At 45.7% G+C, this 25,571-nt stretch overlaps 1 protein-coding gene and 1 non-coding gene across 4 annotated transcripts in view; both read right to left on the bottom strand.

Annotated features, from left to right (window-relative positions):
• Nucleotides 1-9,577: 9,577 nt before the first annotated feature.
• On the bottom strand, nucleotides 9,578-9,717 carry LOC118757832 (small nucleolar RNA SNORA48). Its single transcript, XR_004995393.2, has one exon. It is a non-coding gene; the product is annotated as a small nucleolar RNA SNORA48 (small nucleolar RNA).
• Nucleotides 9,718-12,100: 2,383 nt separating this feature from the next.
• TPST1 (tyrosylprotein sulfotransferase 1) overlaps nucleotides 12,101-25,571 on the bottom strand; it is a 119,012-nt gene continuing 105,541 nt past the window's right edge. For all 3 annotated transcript variants that reach the window (XM_058680567.1, XM_058680568.1, XM_058680569.1), the window contains exons 4-6: nucleotides 15,113-15,163; nucleotides 13,932-13,978; nucleotides 12,101-12,625 (exon numbers count right to left, since the gene is read on the bottom strand). In XM_058680567.1, the coding sequence (XP_058536550.1) occupies nucleotides 13,961-13,978; nucleotides 15,113-15,163 (69 nt within the window). In that variant the 3' untranslated portion in view covers nucleotides 12,101-12,625; nucleotides 13,932-13,960. The remainder of the gene's footprint in view (nucleotides 12,626-13,931; nucleotides 13,979-15,112; nucleotides 15,164-25,571) is intronic.

The raw sequence follows: 25,571 nt of genomic DNA, 5'->3' as shown, positions 1-25,571 counted from the left end.
GTAACTAATCTTTGTGTCCCACCCAGTGAGTTATAAGTGCATCCCCGCTGACCGTTTCCTGTCTGTTTCTAAGCTTTCCTTGTTGTTCTCTGTCTATCTATTCTAGTTTTGTTTGCTTGTTTGTTTTGAGGGGTTTCTGGAGCGCTCCTGATGGTTATTACGAGAGGGGGTGGGGACCCAAAATTGGAAGCAGACAAGGACCAGAGAAAGCTCCTCTCCCTAGTCCTGAAGGAAGTTTACTGTTCTTCTGTTTCTGTGGACCGCTCAGGGATCCTGGTTGTTGTTCCAATGACCTTGGAACCTGCAAGGCAGGATTTGGGCTTCTTCCATCCCATGTGGTAGATCCAAATGGGGGTGGGTGACCTCAGAGTTCTTGGTCTCCGAAGGCACTCCATTTCCCCGTGGTCTCCTTGGCAGTAGGGATGTAGCCCTCGGGACATTCCCACATCCTAAGACGACATGATTCTGTCAGGAGCAGGGGTCTGTAAACTTCTGTAAAGGATCACTCAATGCTTTCATTGCGCAGGACAGAGAGTTTCTGTCCTGACTACTCATCTGCTGTTGTGGTGGGAAGGTGACCACAGACAAGGCAAATGAATAGGTGTGGCCAGATTGGGTTCAGCGGCCACGGTTTGCCAAACTCTACACGAGAAAGAAATAAACGCTGGCCTCACTGTGGTCTTTTTAAATGTTCCATCTAATGACCGTATCAGTTGACACCCTGCTTCTTTTCTGAGTTTTATGTGAACCACCAAACAACAGCGGAGTCTTGAGATTGCTAATATTTCTAATTTTCTGTCCAAGGGTTGACTAATGTGTCAACAGAAAGTATCAATGAGTTTACAATTAATTTTAGGTCTAACGTAACACCATTCAGAACTCAAAGACTGTCTTATTTTCTGCAAGACTAGGGGCTCAGTTTCACAACATAATTGCATTTTACTTTTACAAATGAAAGCAATTATTCATAGCATGTTTAAACAGAGTAAATCAAAAAGAAAACAAAAAAAAAATCCAATGATACACCACTGAGATACCACTGTTATGTCTGAACATGTTGTCTCATGTCTGTTAATTTATTGTATTTACTTGACTATCTAACCTTTTATTTTGAAAACAATATAATCAGCTAATTTATTTTCATTTGAAAGGCAGAGGGAGAGAGAGAGAATGAATGCCTTCCCTCCATCAATTCACTCTCCAAATGCCCACATAGCTGGCAGTGGATCAGTTGGGAAGCCAGGAGCCAGTCTCCCATATGGGCGGCAGGGACCCAGCCACTTGACTCAGCACCTTCCACTTCTCTGGATCCATTCACATTAGCTGAAGTTGGAAGAGGAGACACGAGTCACACCTTGGCTCTCAATGGTGGTGTTTCAAGTGGTACCTTAACCATTATGTCAAACAACCCCGTCCTCTAAGCAACACAAATAGGTTCACATTAAAGCTTTGTGGCTTGGGCCTGGCAGCATGGCCTAGCAACTAAAGTCCTTGCCTTGAAAGCCCCGGGATCCCATATGGGTGCCGGTTCTAATCCTGGCAGCTCCACTTCCCATCCAGCTCCCTGCTTGTGGCCTGGGAAAGCAGTTGAGGACGGCCCAATGCATTGGGACACTGCACCTGCGTGGGAGACCCGGAAGAGGTTCCAGGTTCCCGGCTTCGGATCGGCGCACCGGCCCATTGCAGCTCACTTGGGGAGTGAATCATCGGGCGGAAGATCTTCCTCTCTGTCTCTCCTCCTCTGTGTATATCTGGCTGTAATAAAATGAATAAATCTTAAAAAAAAAAAAAAAAAGCTTTGTGGCTTGAGTCTGAACCCTGGAGGACACCACTGAGTTCATCGGTCATCGGCAGTCCAAGTGGACGCCGATTTGAGAGCTCCCAATGAGGAGCCAGAGAGTGCCCTATCCTTGTGTTGAGTAAATGCTGCTTTTATCCTTAAACCGGATGTGTGTGAGAGAAAACTCTCTCCCGAAAGGATATCAAGCAGGACCTGGCTGGACCAGACTCCCGCACCCCTCCCTGCTGGAGAGAGGTTTGACTTCATTTACCCTGTCTAGTCTGAGAGATTTTCCTCCTTTGCCATCAGATCTGGTCTACTTGTTGGCATGCTCAGTTAAATACACATTTAACCAACTTATTTGGATCTCTAAATTGCTCAAAATTCTGAAGCAAGTCTCCTGACTTTGGCAATTTTATAGGATCCATGGACGTCTCAAAGATAGAGACAAAAATTTGGGTAATTGAGTTGCTATTTGAAACAATATGGATTATAATCTCACAATGTTATGAAATTATGCAAAGTTGGTTGCTTCATATGTCCTTTTAAAGTGATGGATATTTACATGGTTACAGAGAATGCAAATTGAGGTTTAGGTTTATTGGTCAAAATATTATTTCATGACAAAATTGATTCAGGTTATAAGTTATCTGTGTTCTTATTTATTAAGAAGTATTGTTTGTGAGAGGCGAGCCGAGGGCTGCGGGAGAGGACGTCTAGCTCGGATCCCGAACCCAGTCTGCCATGTGCCCATGGCTCATGGCGGGCTGGGCCCGGACATGCCTGGGAGCGGGGCCTGCTTCCTTCTGGGGTGAGTACACCGAGGGGGGAGGCCTCCGTGACTGGGCATGTCCGGGGCCCACCCACCACCCTCATTGGGTGGTGAACGGGATTGGGGAGGGGCGCAACCTTGGGCCTGCAGGATTACACCTCCGGCTGCCAGAGGCGAGCCGAGGGCTGCGGGAGAGGACGTCTAGCTCGGATCCCGAACCCAGTCTGCCATGTGCCCATGGCTCATGGCGGGCTGGGCCCGGACATGCCTGGGAGCGGGGCCTGCTTCCTTCTGGGGTGAGTACACCGAGGGGGGAGGCCTCCGTGACTGGGCATGTCCGGGGCCCACCCACCACCCTCACTGGGTGGTGAACGGGATTGGGGAGGGGGCGCAACCTTGGGCCTGCAGGATTACACCTCCGGCTGCCAGAGGCGAGCCGAGGGCTGCGGGAGAGGACGTCTAGCTCGGATCCCGAACCCAGTCCGCCATGTGCCCATGGCTCATGGCGGGCTGGGCCCGGGCGGTCAGTGCGCCATTTGGCGCCAGGCTTTGCCTGCTGGCCGCCCGGCCGGGGAGCTCTGGGGTATTGGACGTTTGAATCGCTGCTGAGATAGCTCTAGAGTGACCCCACTGTTTCTGGGATCTGAGTCAATCCTAAAGATTCCCAATGCCAGTAACTCTTCCTTTGAAGAACTTCCAATCCCTTAATAATGCTGCGCTTGGAACACCTATCAAATAAAAGATAAGCTCTGGCTTGTCTAGCAGGCTGGCACCTAATGGTCCTTGGAGCAACCACGTGCAGGTCCGTGATTCACGGCTAGGAACGGTCCCAATCTGGGATGCCACAGCTGGGATGAGGTTCCCACCAAGGGGTGTATGTGCTGGAATGGGGGTTGCGTTCTATCTAGGAAACAGTTGCAGTCACCCGAGGCACTAGTGTGGGCTGGGATTGGATGCACCAGGCCGGTTCAGATCCCAGCACCATCTGGTGTTATGGAGAACCAGGGTAGATGTGGGACTGACTAGGCTGGGTCTCAATCCCCTTCTGAGCCATGTGTGAGCTGTATGTGGGTATGGACGAGCCATGGCTGGGCTGAAACATCCAACAAGAGTCAGAATGGGGTGAAAGCCAGCCAGGAAAAGCCACTGTTCCTGCTAGGACAGGAGGTGAACTGAGTAGGGTTGGCTCAAGAACCCCCTGGCAAGCGCAAAATCTGGCATTGGGAGGGGTTCTGATGGAGGAGCCTGGGCAACTCCTCTGGCAGGACACAGTCCCTGCAGGTAAGCGCGAGAAGCATGATTGGAAACAGCCCAGAATAGGCCATGGAAAGTTTCCCACTGGCATGCATTCGGCATGGGTCAGGAGCAGACCAGGCTGAATCAGTTCATGTCATCCTCTGGCAAATCTGATCACCAGAACAGAGTGTGGAATGGGCCGGGTTTGGTTGCGACAAAACCAGTACACATTATGGAACGCCAGGGCGTGGTTGCCTGTACTGGATATGAATGCAGCACCCATCCAGCACACATGAGATCCAGGAAGGGAGGGGCAGAGCTGGCGGGGGGATTAAGGGGCTGGTCCCCTCGCTGGACAGCCACTCCCACTGGAGAGCGTGGGCTGGGATAGAGACAGACACGACTAAGCAAGGCTACAACACCTGTGCGCTGCATGTGGACTAAATCAGGGCCACAGCATCAGCTGGCAGAAGCTGGCACTGGGGACTAATTCTGTCGAGTCAAATCACAGGACCACCTAAAGAGTGCATAAACCGGGACAGAGAGACCTGGGAGGGAAAAAGTGGGTTCCCCCTTCTTGGGTCACTATTCCCGTGGGAGGGCATGAAAACTAGGACGGGGGCTGGGATGGCTAGATAGAGAGGTACTCAACAATATCTGTGAGGGCTGGATGGTTGAGTTGGTTAGATAAAACTAAGCTTTAATACCCATTGACAAGTACCAGAGCCAAATGGGATGGGGGACAGATTGGTCTTCTGCTACACATACTGGCAAACCAGGGTAGGGGGCGGTCTGGTGGGGGTTATTGTGGGTCGCCCCAACTAGGCTGCAGCTCCCACTGGTTGATGTAAGGGCCGAACCAGACTGGACTGCAACACCCATTGGTTCCAGTGCAACTCGGGACTGAAAACAGAAACAACACAGCAATTGCAACCACCAGCTGATCAGGGTGATGGACTGTGCCGGGCCCTGTGCTTGCTAGAACATACAAGAAACTAATCTGGGAATACCTCAAAGTATCTTTGGAGATCTCCCCACTTGAACTGCTGGACTCAGATTTCTAACCAAGAAAAGACAGAAGACAGAACAGGACAATCATTCATCTCAGCTACATGTTGGCAGCGAAATATGGGACAAATGGAGACTTCATGATGGACCATATCAATCAGTGGACCACCTCATCGAGCGAAACTGGCAGTGACTCATAACTGGAGAACTATTAACTCCACTTGAGCACATATCTCAGAGCATGCCCCACATCCAGGACTTGGGGTGGGCGGGAAACCAGGTGGGGCTTCTCCCTCAATATCCCCCTTTACCTCAGATACATGATGGAAACAATATGGACATAATAGCATTGCCCACCTCCCTATCCCCCTGAACCTTTTTTTTTTCTTTTTCTTGTTTTTCCTTCAACTATAGTTAACTATGTAAAGATTGTCAACAACAATACAATAAAATGGATTAAAAAAAAAAAAGAAATACAACATTGTTCTGAAATGTAGGTGAGAACCATTCAGCAGCGGACATGACAACGCAATGCAGAAAGACTGAATATGAAATCACATAGCTATGGGCATAAAAATCACCAAATCACACATGTTTGATGTAACATAAAATTCCCCACCTGTAAGGGTACAGGACATTTCACTGGCCAAATATAGTACTTGTTTCTGATTAAAAGAGCATCAACCAAAAAAAAAAAAAAAAAAAAAAAAGTATTGTTTGTGAGATTTTGCCTTATAGGAAGACAACGAATTCTTCAAGGATGTGTGGCAAAATTGTACATCTTCTAAGTATTTAACCTTTAAAACGATAGAATTGAACCCTGCTCACTAGGTTCAGTAAATTCTTAGGCAGCCTCCTAAGACAACAGCCAAATTGAAGTTCTTCCATACCCTTGACTTCATTAAGACAGAAGATAAGAAGATGCTCCAGGCCTAGGAGCCCTGGAAAAGGGAGAGGCATGCTTGGAGCCTGGCCTTTGAATTTCGGACTTTTTGTCCCTACCACTGATTCTTATCTGCCTTCATTTGAGAAGGGGGAAGTTCCCAAATCAGCTGGAAGGAGGTAACCACTTCTGGTTCTGAGGTGGGTTTGCGTTTTAAAATGTTTTCATGGACAGGCTATTTATGAAAAATAATTGAAGACTGCCTAAAGCAATTGTGTCTAAAATTTCACCTGCTTTTATTTAGAAAATGTTTTGGAGTCTTACATGATTGTTTTCATAATGTAAATCAAGAAAATTAGCAGATGGAAAATGGTTATAAGCCTGAAAGTGTGTTCTTAGGTTACAGAAGGAGAATTATTAAGGAAGAACATTGCTTGTAGAATTTTTTGGTCCAACAGGAGAATGGCTATCATAGAATGGGACAAAATACTGAAGGTTTAAGCATGTTAAGAAAGAGGTGAGGAAGTCAGAAAATTTGAAGAATGAATCTTCTAAGTTTTATATATAATTGGCTATCATTTTTTAGATACTATTGCAACATTGTTTAAGTTTTTAACATTAATAGCTAATGTATGCTGACATTAGAATTGATACGTTTGCAAGAAGTTTTTGAAGTGTGCACACATAGGGATGCTACTAAATATCTGAGAATAAGAAAAATCTCTTATTTTGAAAGCTGTTAAAAAAATTGAAACATTGCGGGCCCGGCAGCGTGGCCTAGAGGCTTAAAGTCCTTGCCTTGAATGCCCCGGGATCCCATATGGGTGCCGGTTCTAATCCCGGCAGCTCCACTTCCCATCCAGCTCCCTGCTTGTGGCCTGGGAAAGCAGTCGAGGACGGCCCCATGCATTGGGACCCTGCACCTGTGTGGGAGATCCTGAAGAGGTTCCAGGTTCCTGGCTTTGGATCGGCGCGCACCAGCCCGTTGCGGCTCACTTGGGGAGTGAATCATCGGACGGAAGATCTTCCTTTCTGTCTCTCCTCCTCTCTGTATATCCGGCTTTCCAATAATAATAAAATCTTAAAAAAAAAAAATTGAAACATTGAACTTTAGATAGTCTGTTTAATTGGTGACTTTGTCAATTATCTATCCAACTTCTGTAAACTGCCTTAGTGCCAACTTTTGAATTTGTTAAACTTAAAAGTTATGAGATGATTTTATGCATTAATTCCTATGTTTAAGGTTATATTTTCCTTTTCGTGACTGACTGAGGAAATATACATTTTGCCTTCTAGTTAGTTAACCCTTGGGTTCTATATATTGTCTTTGTTAAGTTCTCATGGTTTAAAAAGAGCTGCATTTTTCAAGGGTGTTTTCTGATATGTATTTATTTGTGTGGTCATTTTGTAAGTGATAAAACATTTTTGACCTGTTACTACCTGAATCAACTTGACTCTTCTGAATTTTTGGCCAGATGGATCCTAGGGAGTCTCAAATTCATAAGAATATGTGTCGAAGGTTACATATTTTGGTTGGTAAAGATAATTGTGTAGAAAAAAAATTGGTTGCAGAAACCAGTTTGGGAAGCCTTACCAGTGGGGAGCCAGAATTAGTTACAATCCTACCAGGAAGGATCCGGGAATGGTTGATATAAAAACTTACAGGGGAAGGGCCTGGTGCGATAGCTTAGCAGTTAAAGGTCCTGGCACAATAGCTTAGTGGTTAGAGGGCCTGGTGTGATCGCTAGTGATTAAAGGGCCCGATGCAGTAGCCTAGTAGCTAAAGTCCTCACTTTGACAACTGGTAACTTTAAAAGACTTAAGAGAATTTTCAAGAAATGGTTACAAAAGCTATTTTGTTTTACAATATGTTGTGCCTGATACACATGTACATGTTCATGTGGCAAGCTATGTAGTCTATCTTAATTGGCTTATAGATGAAAATGCTGATAGATGAGAACTGGTAGGCTAAATCCATTTTAAAATAATGGACAGATGTATAATTAGACTCTTGGAGAGTCTGTCTGTTTGTCTTCTCAGCACCTACAAAGTCTGTTGAGCTATTTCTGCATGTATTCAAATGGACTTACTGCTAGGGTACAGTTTCAACACCGGCCATGGGAGCCCAAATCCCCATGAGCTCGATGGAAAATCTATGGGTATATGTATGTAAGTGTTTAATGATGACTCAGAATGTTACAATGCTCCCACATGGGAAGCAGCTCTTACAGCAGACTCATAGATTGGCAATCTTGAGTAGCACTCAGTGACCTCAGGATCAGCCCAAAAGGCATTCTGGTTTGACAGGAGAGCCAGCGAGAGAACAAGCGAAGAGTGTCCCTCCGTGAAGGACCCCAGTGCAAAGAAGCAGCCCTCAGATATGGTTGTGCTCTTCTCTTGATGGAGGAGGAAACTTCCACTTCCTGTGTGGCCTTGTCTGATGCCTCGTGGGGTTGTTGTGGACTCAAGAGGCTTCCACAGCCTAAGCACGTGCCAAGAGCTTCAGGGGATCACTGACGTCACAGATAAGAGTGCTAATCTATTAAATTCACTAGAGTCACTGTGTGCCGGCTTCCCACGCACGACCTGTATCCTCAGAGTCGTAGTACAATTAATAGGAAACCTTGCTGTATTTTCGTACGTTAAGATCTATCCTCTCAGTTTTGGTTATGTCTGAATATTTAGTTCTTTTGCTCTGAGGCAATTGTTCCTAAGTTTTGCACGCTCCTACAACCAGGGGTCTAACTGGCTCGATAGAGTTCAATGGCAAGTACGTGGCTTGTTCGACTATAAAATAGTAGATTACTTGCCTCTGCCTTAAAGTGTATAAAGTTCTATAAAATCTTGTTGGATGCTATAAACTGCTGGGTTATTGTAAATAAAAACCAGCATGCTGGCACAATAAACTCTGCTTGCTTTTGCATTTAAAAAAAAAAAAAGCTTTGTGGCTTCAAATTTTCATTTAATGTATGCGAACATTTTTCTGTGATTGTTTTTCTAGAATATTCTTTGGCTATTTAGTATTTCATTATGGGCTTGTGCCCTAATCCATTTAATCACCCCTTTCTACAGTTAAATTCTTTCTTATTTTTGCTTTTTGTTTCATTTATTTTATTTTAATTTATTTGAAAGAGTCCCAGAGAGGAGAGTCAGAGAGAGGGATCTTCTAAGCCCTGGTTCACTCCCCGAAAGACTTCAACAGCCAGAGCTCAGTCAATCCAAAACCAGGAGCTTCTTCCATTTCTCCCACGCGGGTACATGGGCACAAGGACTCGGACCATCTTCTACTGCTTTCCGAGGCCATAAGCAGGGAGCTGGATGGGAAGTGCACCAGCCAGGACACAAACCAGCGCTCATGGGGGACGCTGGCGCTGCAAGTGGAGGTTTAGCATGCTACGTCATAGCACTCGTACAAAATATTTTGTTTTTATAAACTACATTGCAACAAACATCTTTGTAGAAAAAGCTTCCAACATCATAATTTCTTCACTTCAACTTTAAAGTTTTTTGTAGGTTTTAGCAGACATTCCAGTGTGGCCAGTAGAGGGCACTTTAAGCCTGCCTTCTCAAGACAAGGCCCTCTCTACAGTAACAAAATGGTTGTGAAAAATGGCTGAATTGGGAATTTTCAATAATAAACAATACACTTCGAAGGGAAAATAAAAATCATATATTTTTCTCACAAGATCTTTTTTTTAATTGTTAGACAGGTGTGCCAATGTTAGCCACACCCGTGTTTTCCATCCTTTCCAAGCAGCCCTCAGTTGAAAACTGTGACCCTTTTAATCACTCCATTAAACACAGTTCAAAGAACCACATGACATAAACATGGGCCATTAAACCCTTACCCCCCACTGCAAGCCCTGGCACCCCTGCCATAGACCCGACATGCAGATTCTTCTGTGCTCTAGGATGAAACAGCTCTGGCCACCAACAGGCATCAAGCTAGGATGAACAAAGGGCTGCCTCTGCTCTGCCCCTGGCTGATGTAAGAGCAACATCACAAGCGAGATGTCGCCTTGCCCATTGCCAGGGGCGGCTAACAAGATTTTAAACACACACACACACACACACACACTCTGATATTCAAATAATGAAAAAGAACAAAAATCACATCTTTTGTCCCAAGCAGAATAACTAAGGGAGTGATCTCCTCTAGGCAAATGTGGTCTTTGAATGTGACAAACTCGCAAAGACTCTCAATTCTGAAAACACTGACTTTGCCAAAGGAAAATCCAGGCAGATCCAGGTTCTGCAGCCTCCTTAGAAAAAGATTTTGAAGCGACAGTTAAGTGGGGGTCTTGTCTACAGGCTAGTTTTGGGGGTTAATACTGTTAAGTTTTGTTAGAAAGGCTTAACATGTACCTTCTTGGTTTTCATCCAGATCATAAACTGGTAAGTGAAACAATCTGACTCTATACTCCTTGACACCCACAATTACAGAAACAAAATGACTGAGCACAGGCAGGTTTTTCCAGAAAGTTGTCACCAAACACTGATGATGAGTTCTGTTCCTCTAGAGTGATGGTTACTGAGGGGCAGGGCAGTGATTAAAGGTACCAGCCTGGAGCCAGGCTGCCTGCAGGTGTTCTGGCACTGCTTGCTGGACAATCTCGGGAAAGGGACTTGATTTCATTGGGTCAGTCTTGTAACAGCTTATAAAACATGGTTATCAAGAATACCTACTCTGGCCCAGTGTGGTAGCTTCACCTTGCACGCAGCAGGATCCCATATGGGTTCTGGTTCTAATCCTGGAAGCCCGGCTTCCCATCCAGCTCCCTTCTTATGGCCTGGGAAAGCAGTCACAGACGGCCCAAAGTCTTGGGACCCTGTACCCACACAGGAGACCTGGAAGATCCTGGCTCCTGGCTTCGGATAGGTGCAGCTCCAGCCGTTGCAGCCACTTGGGGAGTGAATCAGGTGGACAGATCTTCCTTTCTGCTTCTCCTCCTCTCTGTATATCTGACATTCCAATAAAAATAAATAATCTTCAAAAAAAATAATACCTACTCAAGAGGATGAGTAGAATTAAACATGTAAAGTAGTTAAAACAGCACCTAGAGCATGAGAAACTCCTGCTCAATGTTACTAGAATCATTAGTTGACAAAGTGACCACTTCCTAAATTCAGTTTAGGCTAATGCTACCTCCCAGTTCTTCCTCTAGCTGTCAGTGGTCACAGAACTGATTCAGGCTGTCTCTGGTAGAGGTAACAATGGGTCCAGGAAGCTCCCCGCCAAGCCCAGGCCACCCCGCACACTTTCCAAGTTAGCTCTTCTCACATTCTACTCCCGCCATCTTTTGCATGTTCAGCAGCAGTTGTTTGATTCCATCATATCTGAACACGTCACAAACAGAGCCATCTTCATAAAGATGCTAACAGTGATCAAAATGCCAAGTGAAACAGAAATGCAGTTCTTTGCAGGACTCGGGGGAACTGCTGGGGTGGGTCTCGTGGCACAGCAAGTTAAGCACTGCTTGGCATGCCTGCATCCATACGGCTATGGATGTGTTTGGTTCAAGTTCTGGCTACTCCACATTTCTGATTCAGCTTCCTGCTAATATACCCGGGAGGTAGCAGAGGATGCACGGGCCACACGGCTGTGTTCCAGCTACCCACATGAGGGACGCAGGTGGAGCTCTGGGCTCCTGGCTTTGGCCTGATCTGACCCCGGATGCTGTGGACATTTAGGGAGTAAACTTCACCCTCTTTTTCTATCTTCTCCTGTCACTCTACCTTTTAATAAATAAATACATATTAAAAGGGGGAGGGTGGGATTGGGAGGAGAGAGAGAGAATTGTGTCCAGATCAGAAAGAAATAACATTTTGTGAAAGAATACAACATCATTGGCTTCTTCAGGCCACTAGAGTGGAACACGTTCCTTTGAGTCAGCCATCCTGAGTAGTATGTCTCTGCCTTTTCCCCACTTTAATACATTCTCACCTCCAACAATGGATTCTCCAGAGGTGAGAAGTACAGGGGGGAAAAAAGATCATAATTTATTAGGAGAAAATGGATGGTAACAGGTCTCTCTGAAATAAAGCAGACAGAATTTCATGAAGAAATTTGGATGCCAGCTCCCTGCTTGTGGCCTGGGAAAACAGTCAAAGATGGCCCAAAGCCTTGGGACCCTGCACCTGCATGAGAGAACCGGAAGAAGCTCCTGGCTTGAGATCAGCTGAGCTCCGGTCATTGAGGCCTCTTGGGGAGTAAACCAGTGGACGTACAATCTTTTGTATCTCCTTCTCTGTAAATCTGACTTTCCAATAAGAATAAATAAATACGTCTTTCTTTTTTTAGAAAAATAAATTTGGATGTCTAGAGAACCAACTGGAGAAACTTTGGCTTATCTGATTGCCACCTGTTAAGGTCTTGTCCTTCTCTGGAACTACATTTATCAAAACAAAGAATTACTATGGCTCACATTTAAAGCTTTTATTTTGAAAAATAAAATACAAAAGTCATTAAGTTGTAAAGGTATGCAGTAATTTCCCAACTTTCCAGAAACAATACAGTGAATTATTTAAATAATTAAGATATATCATATTATCCACATCAATACATTTAAACAGGCACAAGTGCGCTATAAAACATTAGAACACATACAAACAACCTATTCCAAAACGAATCTGCCCAGTTTTGCTTACACAGAATCCCATTTGAAAACCCTCTCCTTAAAAACAAAGCTTGCAATCTGTTAAGAGAAGATGAAGAGCAGAGGAGTTTTAACAGAACACACAGGTCCCCTCGGGGCTCCTGGGCCACAGGCTGTGCGTGTGACCAGGTTCAAGAGACGCTGCCCGGGAAGCAGATCACATCTCCACCTTGAGAACGGCAGGAGACTGGTGAGAGCAGGAGCTGTAGTTGGGTGCGTCCACTCCGCTGATCCCAGCGGGGACACCCAGGGCCAAAACCTCCCCTGGGTGGAGAAGGCAGCAGTCTCTCCTAGGGCAAAGACACAGAGCGTGGTTACACGTGGGCACTCGCAGGCTGTTCTCCCCGCACCAGCAACACATCCTCTCCATCGTGAAGCTGCTCGAGTCAGGCAGCAGGAGGAAGAGCTGCCTTAGAGGGTGGCTGGGGAAGCACGCTCACCTCAGCAGAGGGGCTTTTGGGGACATGCAAGGACTTCTGCATGCAACTCAGCAGCTGCATGCCAAAGCACAGGCTTCCCAGAGTCCTTGTGTCAGAATCTGTGGACACCTACAGGCCCCAACAAGCAAACAGGGACGAAACGCTGCTGTGGCCAACTTGAAAGGCTAAGGTTACTGAGCACGCACCCTGCATCAGTAAAGGAAGTTTTTACTGGCAGGAGCTGAGGACTATCTGGAAGCTTAGAAAGCATTTTAGATAAACACGTTATCCAAGGACGGATGACTGCTGAGACACAGGCATGGCCACGAGCACAAGTCTGACATTCAGTGTGTACTGCTCAGCAAGGAGGCTGTGCTTAGTACCGACTCAGTACTAAGGTAATTGGCTCAGTGACACACACGACCGACATGACCCAGGAGAGTCCATTCATACACAGCAAGTCATACTCAACTTCAGGAATAAAACTACACACTTGCCGGGGTGTTTTGAGAACTGAATGAAATTTTACACACACACACACACATACAACTTGCCATGTTTTACATTAGCATATGTCACATAATTATACATATAAACTTTTGCATTATGCCTGGTATGGAGTAAGTACTCAGTGCACAGTTGCATACAAGAAAAATTCTAAAAAAACCCAACAAGCAGAACTATCAGATTTTTAGAAAAGCGAGTTCCACAGAACCTAACGCAGTACCACAGCTCTCAGTGTGGGAGGAGCTGGGAGCTGTGAGTAGTAGTTTTGCCGCTAAGCAGCTGGTGCTCCGAGACATTAAATGAGCAGCAGGGCAGACTTGAAAAACCGACCAACCCACTATACGTTATGCAAAACCACTTGCAAGCGCAGCACAGCGCAGTGGTGGGAGGCGCCCTGGCTGGGGGTCAGGAGGTGGTGTTCTTTAGCTCTGTGATACGATCTGGACAAATAACCTGCTTGTTCCCAGATCAGTTACTTGATCAGCAAACAGGTGGTTAGAGTTAATGGCCTCCAGGCTGCTTTCAGATATTTTCTAATTTTAAACGCCTCTGAATAACAACAACAAAAACACCTCCACTGGTATGGTTACTGCCCTGCTCCTTGTAGACATCACTACAGTTAACTCTCTCTTAGCCCAAAGTGTCAGTTGTTACGCACTCCAGTTCTCACCTCACATAGGACAGAGGTTCCTGGCTCTGCTACTCCGCTTGCTCAGTCTGTGGAAGGAAGCAAAGATGGTTCAGAGTCCTGTCACACGGTCAGCATAAAAACCAACCGCTTGCTGCTCAGACACTGGGCCTGGCTCACGGGCTCTGCCGGTTTGGTACTGTGGTACAAGGGGGAACTCTCTTCCCTGTGGTTCCTCTGAGGGAGACTCTACACCATGGGGGTGTCTTTGTTACTCCTCAGGCTCTTGATTGATTCACGTTGGGAGTTTCTGTTAAGAAGATGGCATCACTCAGGATGAGGGCTGCTCACCCACCAACACCAAGCACGTGGAGCAGAGCACTTTGAGCCAGCCTGACCTCCACACCGGGGTTTGCCTGGAGAGCCAGGATCAGATGAACCGTGGCCATGTGGAGCAGGTGCATTAGGAGGGTGGCACGCCTGGTTCCACAGCAAGAGGACACGGCAGCTTTGCATTTTTCTCTTCATGACTGCTCCTCAGGTGAGCCCTCTGTAAGACTAATGGTAAGGAGAGAGCTCTCCTCAACTCTGAGAGCCAGCCCAGCCAGTTATGGAATCGAAGGCTCCAGGGGCTTCAGTGTTCTTGTTCACACACACATAAGTCCTTTCTAAGAGTTTTCCTAAGGGCGGGCATACATGTGATACAAAACCATAAGACCAACCAACAGGCTCTGAAGTGCTGAGGTCTTGTGCCCGCATTTTCCTCTTTCTGAAACGTAAGAGTTCTTCGCAACCTTTGGACAAGTCCTCTTTTTCAAGCAAGGCTGACTTTCACGTTTTTTAGGATGAGCTTTATTAAGTAAACATTCTCGAAGAACAAAAAGAGTAGCTTTACATTTTTATTCCCAATTAGGTATCAGAAGATTGGCAAAGATGCACCAAAGCTCATGCCTCAGCTGTGGAATATCGTGCGGCTTGGAAACAGCTTTGCCTTCTTACTTTAGGAAGAGAGTGAGCTCTCTGACATTAGGACTGTGATAAATTACTGTTAAAACCAACAAGTACCAGAAGCCAATCTTTCAACCATTAGCCCATTTCCTCCCCCCCCTTCTTTTGTTTTCCTGGTTTTGTCCTTTTTATTTCATTATCTCTTTGAAAACACTTTCACGCAAGGGTCCATCTATTACACATCAAGAGGTAGAAGCAGACACAGTGTACAGTACCTGGGGTTTCTCTTTAAGAAAATCAGGTAGTTGAAATTCTCCTTTATAGACCTGGAAAAAACAAAGCAGACACAGGTGCTGTTGGCATCATTTCAGCAAATCTGGGTGGGTTTACCGCTTCATTTTTGGTGAGCTGAGAATGAGGTTGGAGTATCAGGGAGCTGGATTGGAAACAGAATGCTTGGGATTTGAGCCAGGGCTCTGGTATAGGACCTGGCATTGCCCCAATGAGCCACAGTGCCAGTCCACCAATTAAAATGTTAACAAGCTTCCTTCCTTCTCTTTTCTTCTTCTTCTTCTTCGTCTTCTTCTCTCTCTCTCTCTCCCTCTCTCTCTCTTTCTCTCATGGGAAACAAGCAATATCAAGCTGATTGCAAACATTGTATGGAAATGCAAGGGACCAAGAGCAGTCAAGGTAAAGACAACAAAAGGACACAGTGGGAAGACTTATTCTGTCAGCTATCAACACATTAACATTACAGGGCTACAACCACACTTAATTCTGTAATTACTTATAAGCAGTAAGTGAATTACACAGCCACAATAAGGAGAGTAAGGTCTTGGCAAAAGGACAGACAAGTATCTCAATGAAGCAGAAATCAAGAGTCCAGAAGCAGGTCGTCATGTGTAGATAACTGGCTTATGACAAATGTGGTGTTACAGAGAAACGCAATGAGAATGGATAAATAAGTCGAGTCAATGTACATAATAACATACTTGACAGCAATAACAATGAACTACTGTTATATCACCCAAACCACAAGTGAATCGCAAGGCAGTGATGAGGGAGAGGTGGATCTCAAAAAATTTCTCCATCCTGAATTTCTAAAGCTCATTCATAAATGAAACAGATTTCCAACGTTAGACATCAGGATACTGCTCTTTGGGGAGGAGAGAGGTAGCGGTGAGTTAGGAGAGGGGCAGAGAGAAGCATCCAGGATGGTGACAATTTTTTGTGTCCTAATACAGGTGGTAACTCTGAAGGTATGTTCATTTGGTGATCACTGATTGATGGCTGACTGCTATACTTTTCTGTACTTAATAAAAAATTCACTAAGTAAATTAAGGTCTTAATTTTAAAATTTAGAGCTAACACACATACAGAGATGTTCAACAGTTTGAAAGTAAAAGAAGATAAATATTAATGTTTATAAATAATGATGAAGAGTTCCCATAGAAAAACATCTGATAAATAATGTACTCAAATTGTTGTAGCAAGGAACTTAGGGTATTGTCTAGAAACAGTGTGACTGGGTAGCCGCTCAAAGCACAAACAAATCTCCTAAATGATAAACCCTGAGCCTGCAAACCTCATCCTCATGACGTTTCTCCTCTTAGCTGATTATAAGATGCCTGATCCAATTCCAAACGTAACTGCATTACTTCTTAGAGTTAGAGAATTAAGGCTGAACATCCTGGTTTTTTTCTCTCTCCCTGCCATTTCTTAAATGTGGGCTATTCTTTTTTTTAATTAATTTTTTTAGGTTTTAATACATTTTATTATTATTGTTATTATTTTATAATACAGTTTCATATTCCCTTATCCCCTCCCCAGTTCCCTCCCCCCCAGTTCCTCTATATCATTACTAACATACAGTTCTTCATATACAGTCATATGTCCATCATTGCGGGCATAGACACTGGCAGAGAGTCCAGAATCCTATTGTCAAGATACAGTAAACAGTTTCATTGTAAGTCCATCTTTGTCTGGAAGTAGAAACGCATACCACACTATATCCTCACATCTGAATGTTAGTCTCAATTTTGCAGCTACTGTACATTTCCTTAAATGAAAAGTCATGATTCAAAATCAACAATAGAAAGAAATTTACAATGCCATGAAGTTAAATGACATGTTACTAGATATGACCGTCTCCATTACACAGCTACTAAACATCCCCTTAAGTGAAAAGTCATGATACAAAATCAACAATAAAAAGAAAAATAGAAATTTACAATGCCTGAAGTTAAATGACATGTTACTAGATATGACAGTCTCCATTACACGGCTACTATACATCCCCTTAAATGAAGAGCCACAAAACAAAATCAACATTCGGGAGAAAAAAGAAGTTAACAACATCAAGAAGTTGAATAACAAGCTATTAAATGACTAATGTCTAGCTAAAGAAAATCAAGAACCTTCTTGAAGAAAATGATGCCACTGCATGATCTATGAGACATTCTATGATTTAATCAGAAGGAAGTGTTTTGAAGAGATGAAAACAACAAAACCCATGTGATACAGTTTCCGCTGATCTTTGTTGAAGTGTATCTCCTCCAGACAATAAGCGGATGGGTTTTGTTTTTTAATCCGTTCTACTAATCTATGACGTTTGATTGAGCTTAAGCCATTTACATTCAGAGTTTAATATACATGGGTGTTACTTTGGTCCTGTCATTTTAGAAATGGGTTGTTCATTGGTTTAGTCTTCTGTTGTCATTTTACTGGGATGTTCTTCATCTTTGCCTTTCGCTTTGGTAGGTGCTATTCCTCTTTTCTGTCAAGAGAACTTCTTGAAGTATCATTTGTAGGGCAGGTTTGGAAAAGGCAAATTCTTTTAGCTTTTCTTGACTGTGGAAGAATTTTATTTCATTTTCAAAGACAAAAGAAAGCTTTGCTGGATATGTTATCCTAGGCCGACAATTTTTTTCTTTTAGAATCTGGAATATGTCACTCCGTTCTCTTCTTGTCTGTAGAGTTTCCTGTGAGAGATCTCCTGTGAGCTTAATTGGCATTCCTTTATATGTCAATTGATTTTTTTCACGTGCACATTGAAGGATCTTTTCCTTATGTTCAATTGAAGAGAGCTTGATGATCATATGTCGTGGTGAAGATCGCTTTTGATCAAGCCTGTTGGGAGTTCTGTGCCCCTCCTGGAACTTGTTTCCCAATTCTTTCTCCAGATTAGGGAAATTTTCCTTGATTATTTCATTAAATGCATTTGCAAACTCAGCTTCTCTTTCTGCACCTTCTGGGACTCCCATAACTCTTATATTTAGCCTCTTAATGGTGTCTTTCAGTTCTTGAATACTTTTTTTGGCGTGATCCAGCTCTGTTTCTAGCTTTTTGTTCGCTTCCTCCTGATGACAGGAAATACCTTCCAATTCTGAGATTCTTTCTTCTGCTTGCTTCATTCTATTTTGGAGACTCTCCACTTTACTCTTAATTTGCTTTACTGTGTTCTTAATTTCTGATATACCAGTCTTGATATGCTTTATTGCTTCCTTAAATTCTTTGAACTCTTGCATGAGCTTCTCATTGTTGATCAGAATCTTTAAAATGAGTCTTATGGATGCTGTGTGCCCCATTTTCTCGATGTCTTCCTCAGTTAACTCTGAGATTGGCATAGGATTTTGCTCCTTTGCAGGGGAGGCTTTGGTAATATTCATTGTGCCTTTGTCTCTTCTTTTGCTCTTGATCATTGTACTTCTGGTTAGCAGAGTCTTGAATTCTCCTTGAGGACAGGTTTCTAAGCTTTGTCACCCACAGGTCTACAATGCGATTTTACTTATTGCGGTTGGTACACAACTTTTTGCTTGCAGCCACTTGTGCCACAACCTCCAGCGAGTTCCAGGTCTGGGTTCTTACGTCAGATTTCCACAGTGGTCTCCACAGACCCAGCTCTTGGCTCACCACTCTCCACCTCCTGTGATACCATGCTGAGGCTGCACTGTTGTCTCTGCAACCTTTCTCCCACTTCTGGTTGGAGCAGGTCCCAGGATTAGAGAGACACCAGGTGTCCTATATAATTAGGTTGTTGGTGGCACTAATCTTGTCGGAACCTGTTGGACTTTAGGTTTGGGTGCCACACGGACCTATTTTGACTGGTATGCTGAAACAGTCAGTATTAATTTCCTGTGTGACCTGTGCTATCACGGACCTCAGCAAGTTCTTGCAAGCTCAGCACATGCACAGTTCACTATTGTCTCCTGCAGTCCTAAAGCTATTGCCACAGTGCCCAAAATGGCGCCTGATACACAACCACTACAGTTATTGATCTGCTGGCTGTCAGATCCGAGGGCTACCTAGACCTGTCCTGGGTGGAATCCGTAGAATGCCACGTAGTTGTAGTTCACTAAGACAGAAATGAGCTCACTCTCAGCTCAGCGCATGCTCTGTCCCTTCCCTTGCCCTGTTCTCCTTTCGCAAAATGGCGCCTAATTCAGCTCTAAGGAACTGACTGGGCAGTTAAACCCACTCTGTTCTCGCACTGTCCGTCTGAGATCTGCTACTCTGTCTCTGCTCCTGTCAAATCAAACGGACCAGCAGAACGGACAGTTCTTTGTCTGGGTTCACCACCCAAGCTCCCAGTGAAAGACCCTTCCCACCTGGTTGCTGGTGGAGTTCCGGATGCTGGCGGAGTTTAGATTGCCATGCTGGCGTATCAGTCTCTGCAACACCACACCGCTGTGTCTGCTGCTTTCCTGTGTCGGTCAGTCTCCAGGTACCCCTCTGCTGTTGCTCTGTCCCTTCCTATTTCCTGAAATATGTCATCCCTGCTTCATCTTGATTAAATGTTTCTCTGTCTGTTTAAACGTGTCCTTACCCTATTCTGCCATCTTGATTCTCCTTAAATTAATTTAATTCTAAGCTGTTTCCAGCTGCCAAACTACATCAGTACCCAGGGATGGGGGATGTCCAGTGATGTCATCTTAGAAATCCCATTGTGGAGAAGAATGTTCTGGGGCTATTGTTTGAGTGGATTTGATAGTTGCAAGACTCCAAGTGTTGCTTCAAGGTTGAGGAAATCCTTCCAAGGTCCATTGGCTGACAGAGTCCACCCTAGTGCATCTACTCACGCAGACACTTGCTCCTAAAGCTTTGCCAGGAGAGTTGTCAAACCTGTCCAGTTCTCCATCTTATAGGGCACTCACTGTCCTCTACAGGCCTGAATGAGCTAGCTGACATGTCCCCTGAAGTACCTGGGCATGCAGTCCACTGCACAGGCATCACTAATAGAAGAGGTCCAGTCCCAATACACGCATTCCAAGGGTGGGCCACAAATCCTGATTTTCCCTGTGCCTGGGGTTTTGAGTCCAGTGGTCCAGTTGGGAAGTGCAAGAAATTTCACCTGTAGTGACTCCAGATCTGACTCTTGCATATACCAGCCAATACATGGTCCGGCTCAGTCACCCACATCAGTCTACATACACACACTGGTGACTGTAGTTGCCTGGTCAGCTCCCTCTCAGTCCCACATCCCATGCAAACTGATGGGTGCTGCAGCCCAGCCCAACCCAGCCTGCCACACACCTGGCGCTAATGCACACCAGCAGGAACTGCAGCCTAGCTAGGGCGACCCCCAATATCCTCCACCAGGCTCACCCCTAGTCCCGGTTCCTGCACATGCCAGTATGTGCAGCAGACCAGCGCAGCTCATGTGGCATCCCAATCGGGCTCTTGTATATACCCAAGGGTGTTGCAGATTAGCTCAGACCATTCCACTCTTTGACCCAGTCCAGCATACACAGGTGTATGCTGACAGGTGCTGCTGTCTTGTCCAGCCTGGTCCACCCCCAGTCCCAACTCTTGCTACTGGGTGCTACACAGCCTAGCCCTGCACGACCCACCACAGTCCCTGGCTCTCAGGCAAACCAGTGAGTATGATAGCCTAGCCTGGCATGGCTCACATCTTGTCCTAGCTCCTGTGCATGCAAGTGTGCTACAGTTTGGCCTAGCTATACCTGGTCTGCCCCCTCTAGCCAGCCCACATACCTGCTGACAAGTGGAGCAGCTTTCCCTGGCCTGACCAACACCCAGCCTGATTCTTGTGTTCACCAGTGTAAACTAAAGCCCACTAGGGGAGTTCCCCAAGTTCCCCCACCAGGCCCACCCCCAGATCTGGATCTTACGTATGCCAACGGGAGCTAGGCCCTTATCCGGCATAGTTCTGTCCTCCCACTTCTTTCCCACCCTGGTCTCAGCCTTTGTGTGTTCTGATGGATACTGTTGCCTGGCCTGCTCCACACCCAATTTTTGGGCATACCTGCAAGTGCTGCAGCCTTGACCAGCCAAGCTTGGTCCTAACCCAGTATGCATGAGTGTTGGCGAGTTCCACAGGCATACCTAGCTTGGTCCATCACCAACCCCAGCTCTTGAGCAAACTAGTGGGTATTGCAATCCCACAGGGGACAGCCCACAAATTTCCCACAAAATTTGCTCCCAGACTCAGTTCTGATGTGGTGCCCAGTTACTGTCATGGTCTAGCATAACGTGGCCTATCTCCTGCCCTAACAAACACTAGTGGGTACTGTGGTCTAGTCTTACAAGGCAGGTCCCCCAGTCCTGGCTTTCACGTGCACTTGTGGGTGGTGGTTGATGCCAACTAGCCCAGCTCAGGTCTCCCACGTGGGTGGGTGTCCTGGTCTGACCCAGAAAGGTCCTCAGTTTCCCTCCAAACCCCTCAGTCTCAGCCTCCTCATTTACCTGCAAGTGCAGTGGCCTGGTCAGTAGAAGCCCCTCAGAAGTCATTCCTCATCTATAATGTACTCCCTCAGCAATCCTCCCTCCCAGACATCCCCATATCCCCTTCCCTGAGCAATCCACAGCCCCTGGGGCCCCGCTCATCTGCTTGGTGCTCATGTGTGCGTCCGCAGACCCTATGTGCTGGTGTGCCAGCTCTCAAGGTAGGTTATTCTTTGGTATCTCTGTTATAGTAAAGCCCAAATTAAAGCAGAGGTGCCGGGGGGTGGGGAGGCTGTCACAGTGGCTTAGCAAGCTAATCCTCTACCTGCAGGGCTGACAGACCATAGGGGTGTAAGTTCTAGTTCCGGCTGCTCCATCTTCCATTCAGCTTCCTTCTAATGGCCGGGAAAAGCAGTGGAGGGTGGCCCAAAGCCTCAGGACCCTGCACCCACATGGGAGACCCAGAAGAGGCTAACAGCTTCAGACCAACAAAGCTCTGGATATTGCTGCTATTTGGGGAGTAAACCAGATGATGGAAGATCTCTCTTTCTGGAACTTTTTAAAATACAAGACATAAATCTCTTTTTTCAAAAGTGAAGATTCCAGACTTGAGATAAGGTGTCTCTGAGGAGATGTAGCACACTGGAAGCTGAATAGCACTACCTCAAAAGCTTCCAGGGTTGGTGAAGTAGTTCAGTCACCACTCGGGACACTCACATCACATATTGGAGTGCCTAATTTAAGTCCTGGCTAGTCTGCTTGCTCTGTCTTTGTCTCCCTCTCGGATAAAATGAAAATAAATTTTTAGGGGATGCCATGGTGGCATAGCATGTTCATCCTCTGCATGTGGCACTGGCATCCCATATGCACAACAGTTGGTGTCCCAGATGCTCTACTTCTGATCCAGCTCCCTGTTTATGGCCTGGGAAAGCAGCAGTGGATGGCTCAAGTCCTTGGGCCCCTGTATGTACATGGGAGGACTGCAGGAAGCTCCTGGTCAGGTCAGTTTTGACAACTGGCCATCTGGAGGGGGGGTGCGGTGAACCAGTGGATGGAGGAACTTTGTGTCTCTCCCTCTCTCTGTAAATCTGCCTTTCCAATAAAAATAAATAATCTTTAAAAAAATTTTCTAAAAGATGCTACCAGGAACACATCTTCTTCCTTTCCGTCTCAAATTGCCCTAGGTCCCTGATGTACTGGTCTAGCTGCTCCCAAAGAACCCACAGTTCCTCTACCCTACCACTGCAGCCTACTCCTCCAGTTTCTTGCACAGTGAGGCTCCCAGCTCTGGCAGCTGACTGCTAGCGTGCCTATCTATGCCTGTGGGGACAAGCAGAGACCATGCCTGCTGCGGGGGCCCCAGCTATGAGGATGCTTTTGACTTTTATCATAATCTCAAGTTTCTTTCCTTCTCTCTACTATTCAGGAAACCGAGCCTCAAGCTCTACTTTACCTGTCTACAGCAAGCTGCTCGGGCCTTCAGTTCCAGCCTGGATGGCTTTACCAATCAGTTCTGGTTTGCTTTGCCCAACCTTGTCTTCCCTTGGTGGTTTAGTCCCGTGCAGCCGTTCTTCCTCACACTGTCTCAGACACTGAGTTTCTTCTCTCTTGTTAAGCACGTCTGCTAGAGAAGGCTCAGCTCAAGCCCAAGTCATCACAAAGGGGAGGCAGCCCGAAGCCAAGACAGCCCCAGCTCAGCCTCTTCCGTGGTGCCACGCTTCCGCATCTTGTATTACTGCTAGCAAATCACAGGGTCAACTATTTCCTTCTCTTTTTTGGTTTGCTGTAAAAGCCAGCAGAGTATGACAGGAAAATACGAGTAGCAAGAGTCTTTAAGAGTCTCTCAGTTCCAGAGAGGCAAGGCATATCTGAGGGTGGGGGAATTAATTAAGTCACACACACAAAACCAGAAAAGGCTGAAAACAAAAACAGGAATGTTTGCGTGGGGAAGGATGTGTGTTGTGGCACAGCACATTAGCTGATGCTTGGAATGTCGGTACCCACATCAAAGTTCCCAGAATTCAGTGTCACCTCTACTTCTGATCTAGCTTTCTGCTGATGAACTTGGGGGTGGGGATGGGCACAGGACTTGGGTTCCTGTCATCCACACGAAACATCTGGGTTGAGTTCCTGGCTCCTAGCACTGGTTTGGTCCAGCTTCAGCTATTGCAAGCATTTGAGGATTTTTTTCTTTCTCTCTGACATTCTGCCTTTCCAATAAAATAAATAAAACTAAAAGAAAAAAAAAAGTGAGTTTGGTGGGCATTCGGCTTAGCAAGCAAGGCACCCACTGGGATGCCCATGTCTCACACTGGACTATCTGGTTGGATACCCAACTCTGGCTTCTGACCCTGGCTTCTTGCTAGCATAGGAGCCCAGGAGGCAGCATTTGATGGCTCAAATAACTGGGTTCCTGGTATTCATGTGGGAGACCTGGACTGAATTACCAGTTTTCAATTTGGGCCCCCAGCCACTATAAACAGTTGAGAAAGGAACCAGTGAGTAGTGTCCCTCTCTCAAATAAATGAATAAAAATTACGAAAAAAAAGTTAGAAGCTATCTGGGAACTTGGTTTTTGTTTGTTTGTTTGTTTGTTTGTTTTTCAATATCCTGTAGGGAACAAATACCCCCAACTTAGGAGTATTCTAACAACAACAACAACAACAACAAAACAAAAACAAAAAAACCACTTTCCACTGACAAAACAGTTCCTTTTCAGTGCAGGAAGCCAACTAGCGCACTGTTTGTAAAACTAGCAAAGTTAGCAATTAAATTTCCTTTGGTTAGATGAACAGTGTTTCCGAACATACTATTCTTAGGCACTAACAATTGAGGATTCTGCTCGACAGAAATGACCCAGGGACTTAGAATTCAAGTATTTCCATACATCTTCCCACCTCAAGGATTGAACGAACAACAAGGAAACAAAAGCAGGCTGCCTGTTTGGAGGGTGCACTGGAAATAAAAATAGTAAGGACAGCAGCTGAACTCGACCATTTTCTGTGCACTAGGTGGTTATTAAGCAAGTACTTATTTGTACAGTAATGCCACCCCCATCCGTGGTGATATGTTCAAAGACTCCCAGTGATACCTGAAAATGTTGATAGTACTGAGCCCCATTTAGGTCATGTGTTTATTCATGTACAGAGATCCAATTTACAGAGATCCAAGATGGCTGACTAAAGAGGAAGAATGAGTAAGAGGAAGAATAAAAAGGAAGAAATAAGTTTCCAGGAGAATGAATAATGGAAACCTTTGGGAAAGAAGTGACAGGAATTCTAAACAGCACAGAGACTCCTGGAAGGGGCAGAGGAGACGAGAACAAAGCACAAGACAACTTCTACCCTACACCCTGTCTGTGGGTGATAGTATCTTACAGCAAAAGGTAAGTAGAAAGTTCCAGGCCTTAACACTGCCCTTGCTACAAACAGGTAGCCCTAACTACAGGAGAATCTCAAGAGTCCTCCCTGGTTTTGCTTCAAAAAGGGAACCTACAAGGCTCCCTAAGCCTTCAGAGTCCCAGATCTGAGCTGCTGCGGCCATCACTGTGAAAAGGCTGTCTTAGGGGACAGCAAGCAGCCCTGTATTTCCAGAAGACCCTGGAGGCACAGCAAGGCTACTCTACAGGGTATGGAGCAGGCCCCTCTGCACTCAGAGCTGCACCTCAATACTGCAGGAATGCCAGGCACAAACACTTGATTCATAGTCATTTGCTCTGCAGGACCTAGGGGTTTCCATCTGCCCTGCGGGGCTTGGCACCAGCAACAGCCAACACACGAGCTTGGAAGATCAGACTTCAGAAGTCCTCTTCTGGACCTCTTAGCTCAGGGTTCTCAGTGGCCAGGGCACAAGCACCAGTCGCACTGCTGTGTCCTACAACCCTGGCACGATGGCTGTTGGTGCTACAATCCCTTGTGGGACCTGGAAGGCTCCACCTTCACTCCTCTTTTTCAGAACGGTAGCATCCAGTCTACAAGCCCAGCATAACTGGTGCTCATCCTGTAAGGCCTGGTTAAAGATCACATTGCATCAACAGCTCTGGGTCTGTGA

This window comes from Ochotona princeps, chromosome 24 (assembly GCF_030435755.1).
Source record: "Ochotona princeps isolate mOchPri1 chromosome 24, mOchPri1.hap1, whole genome shotgun sequence".
NCBI lineage: Eukaryota > Metazoa > Chordata > Mammalia > Lagomorpha > Ochotonidae > Ochotona > Ochotona princeps.
This window is presented reverse-complemented; position numbering and strand designations above follow the sequence as displayed.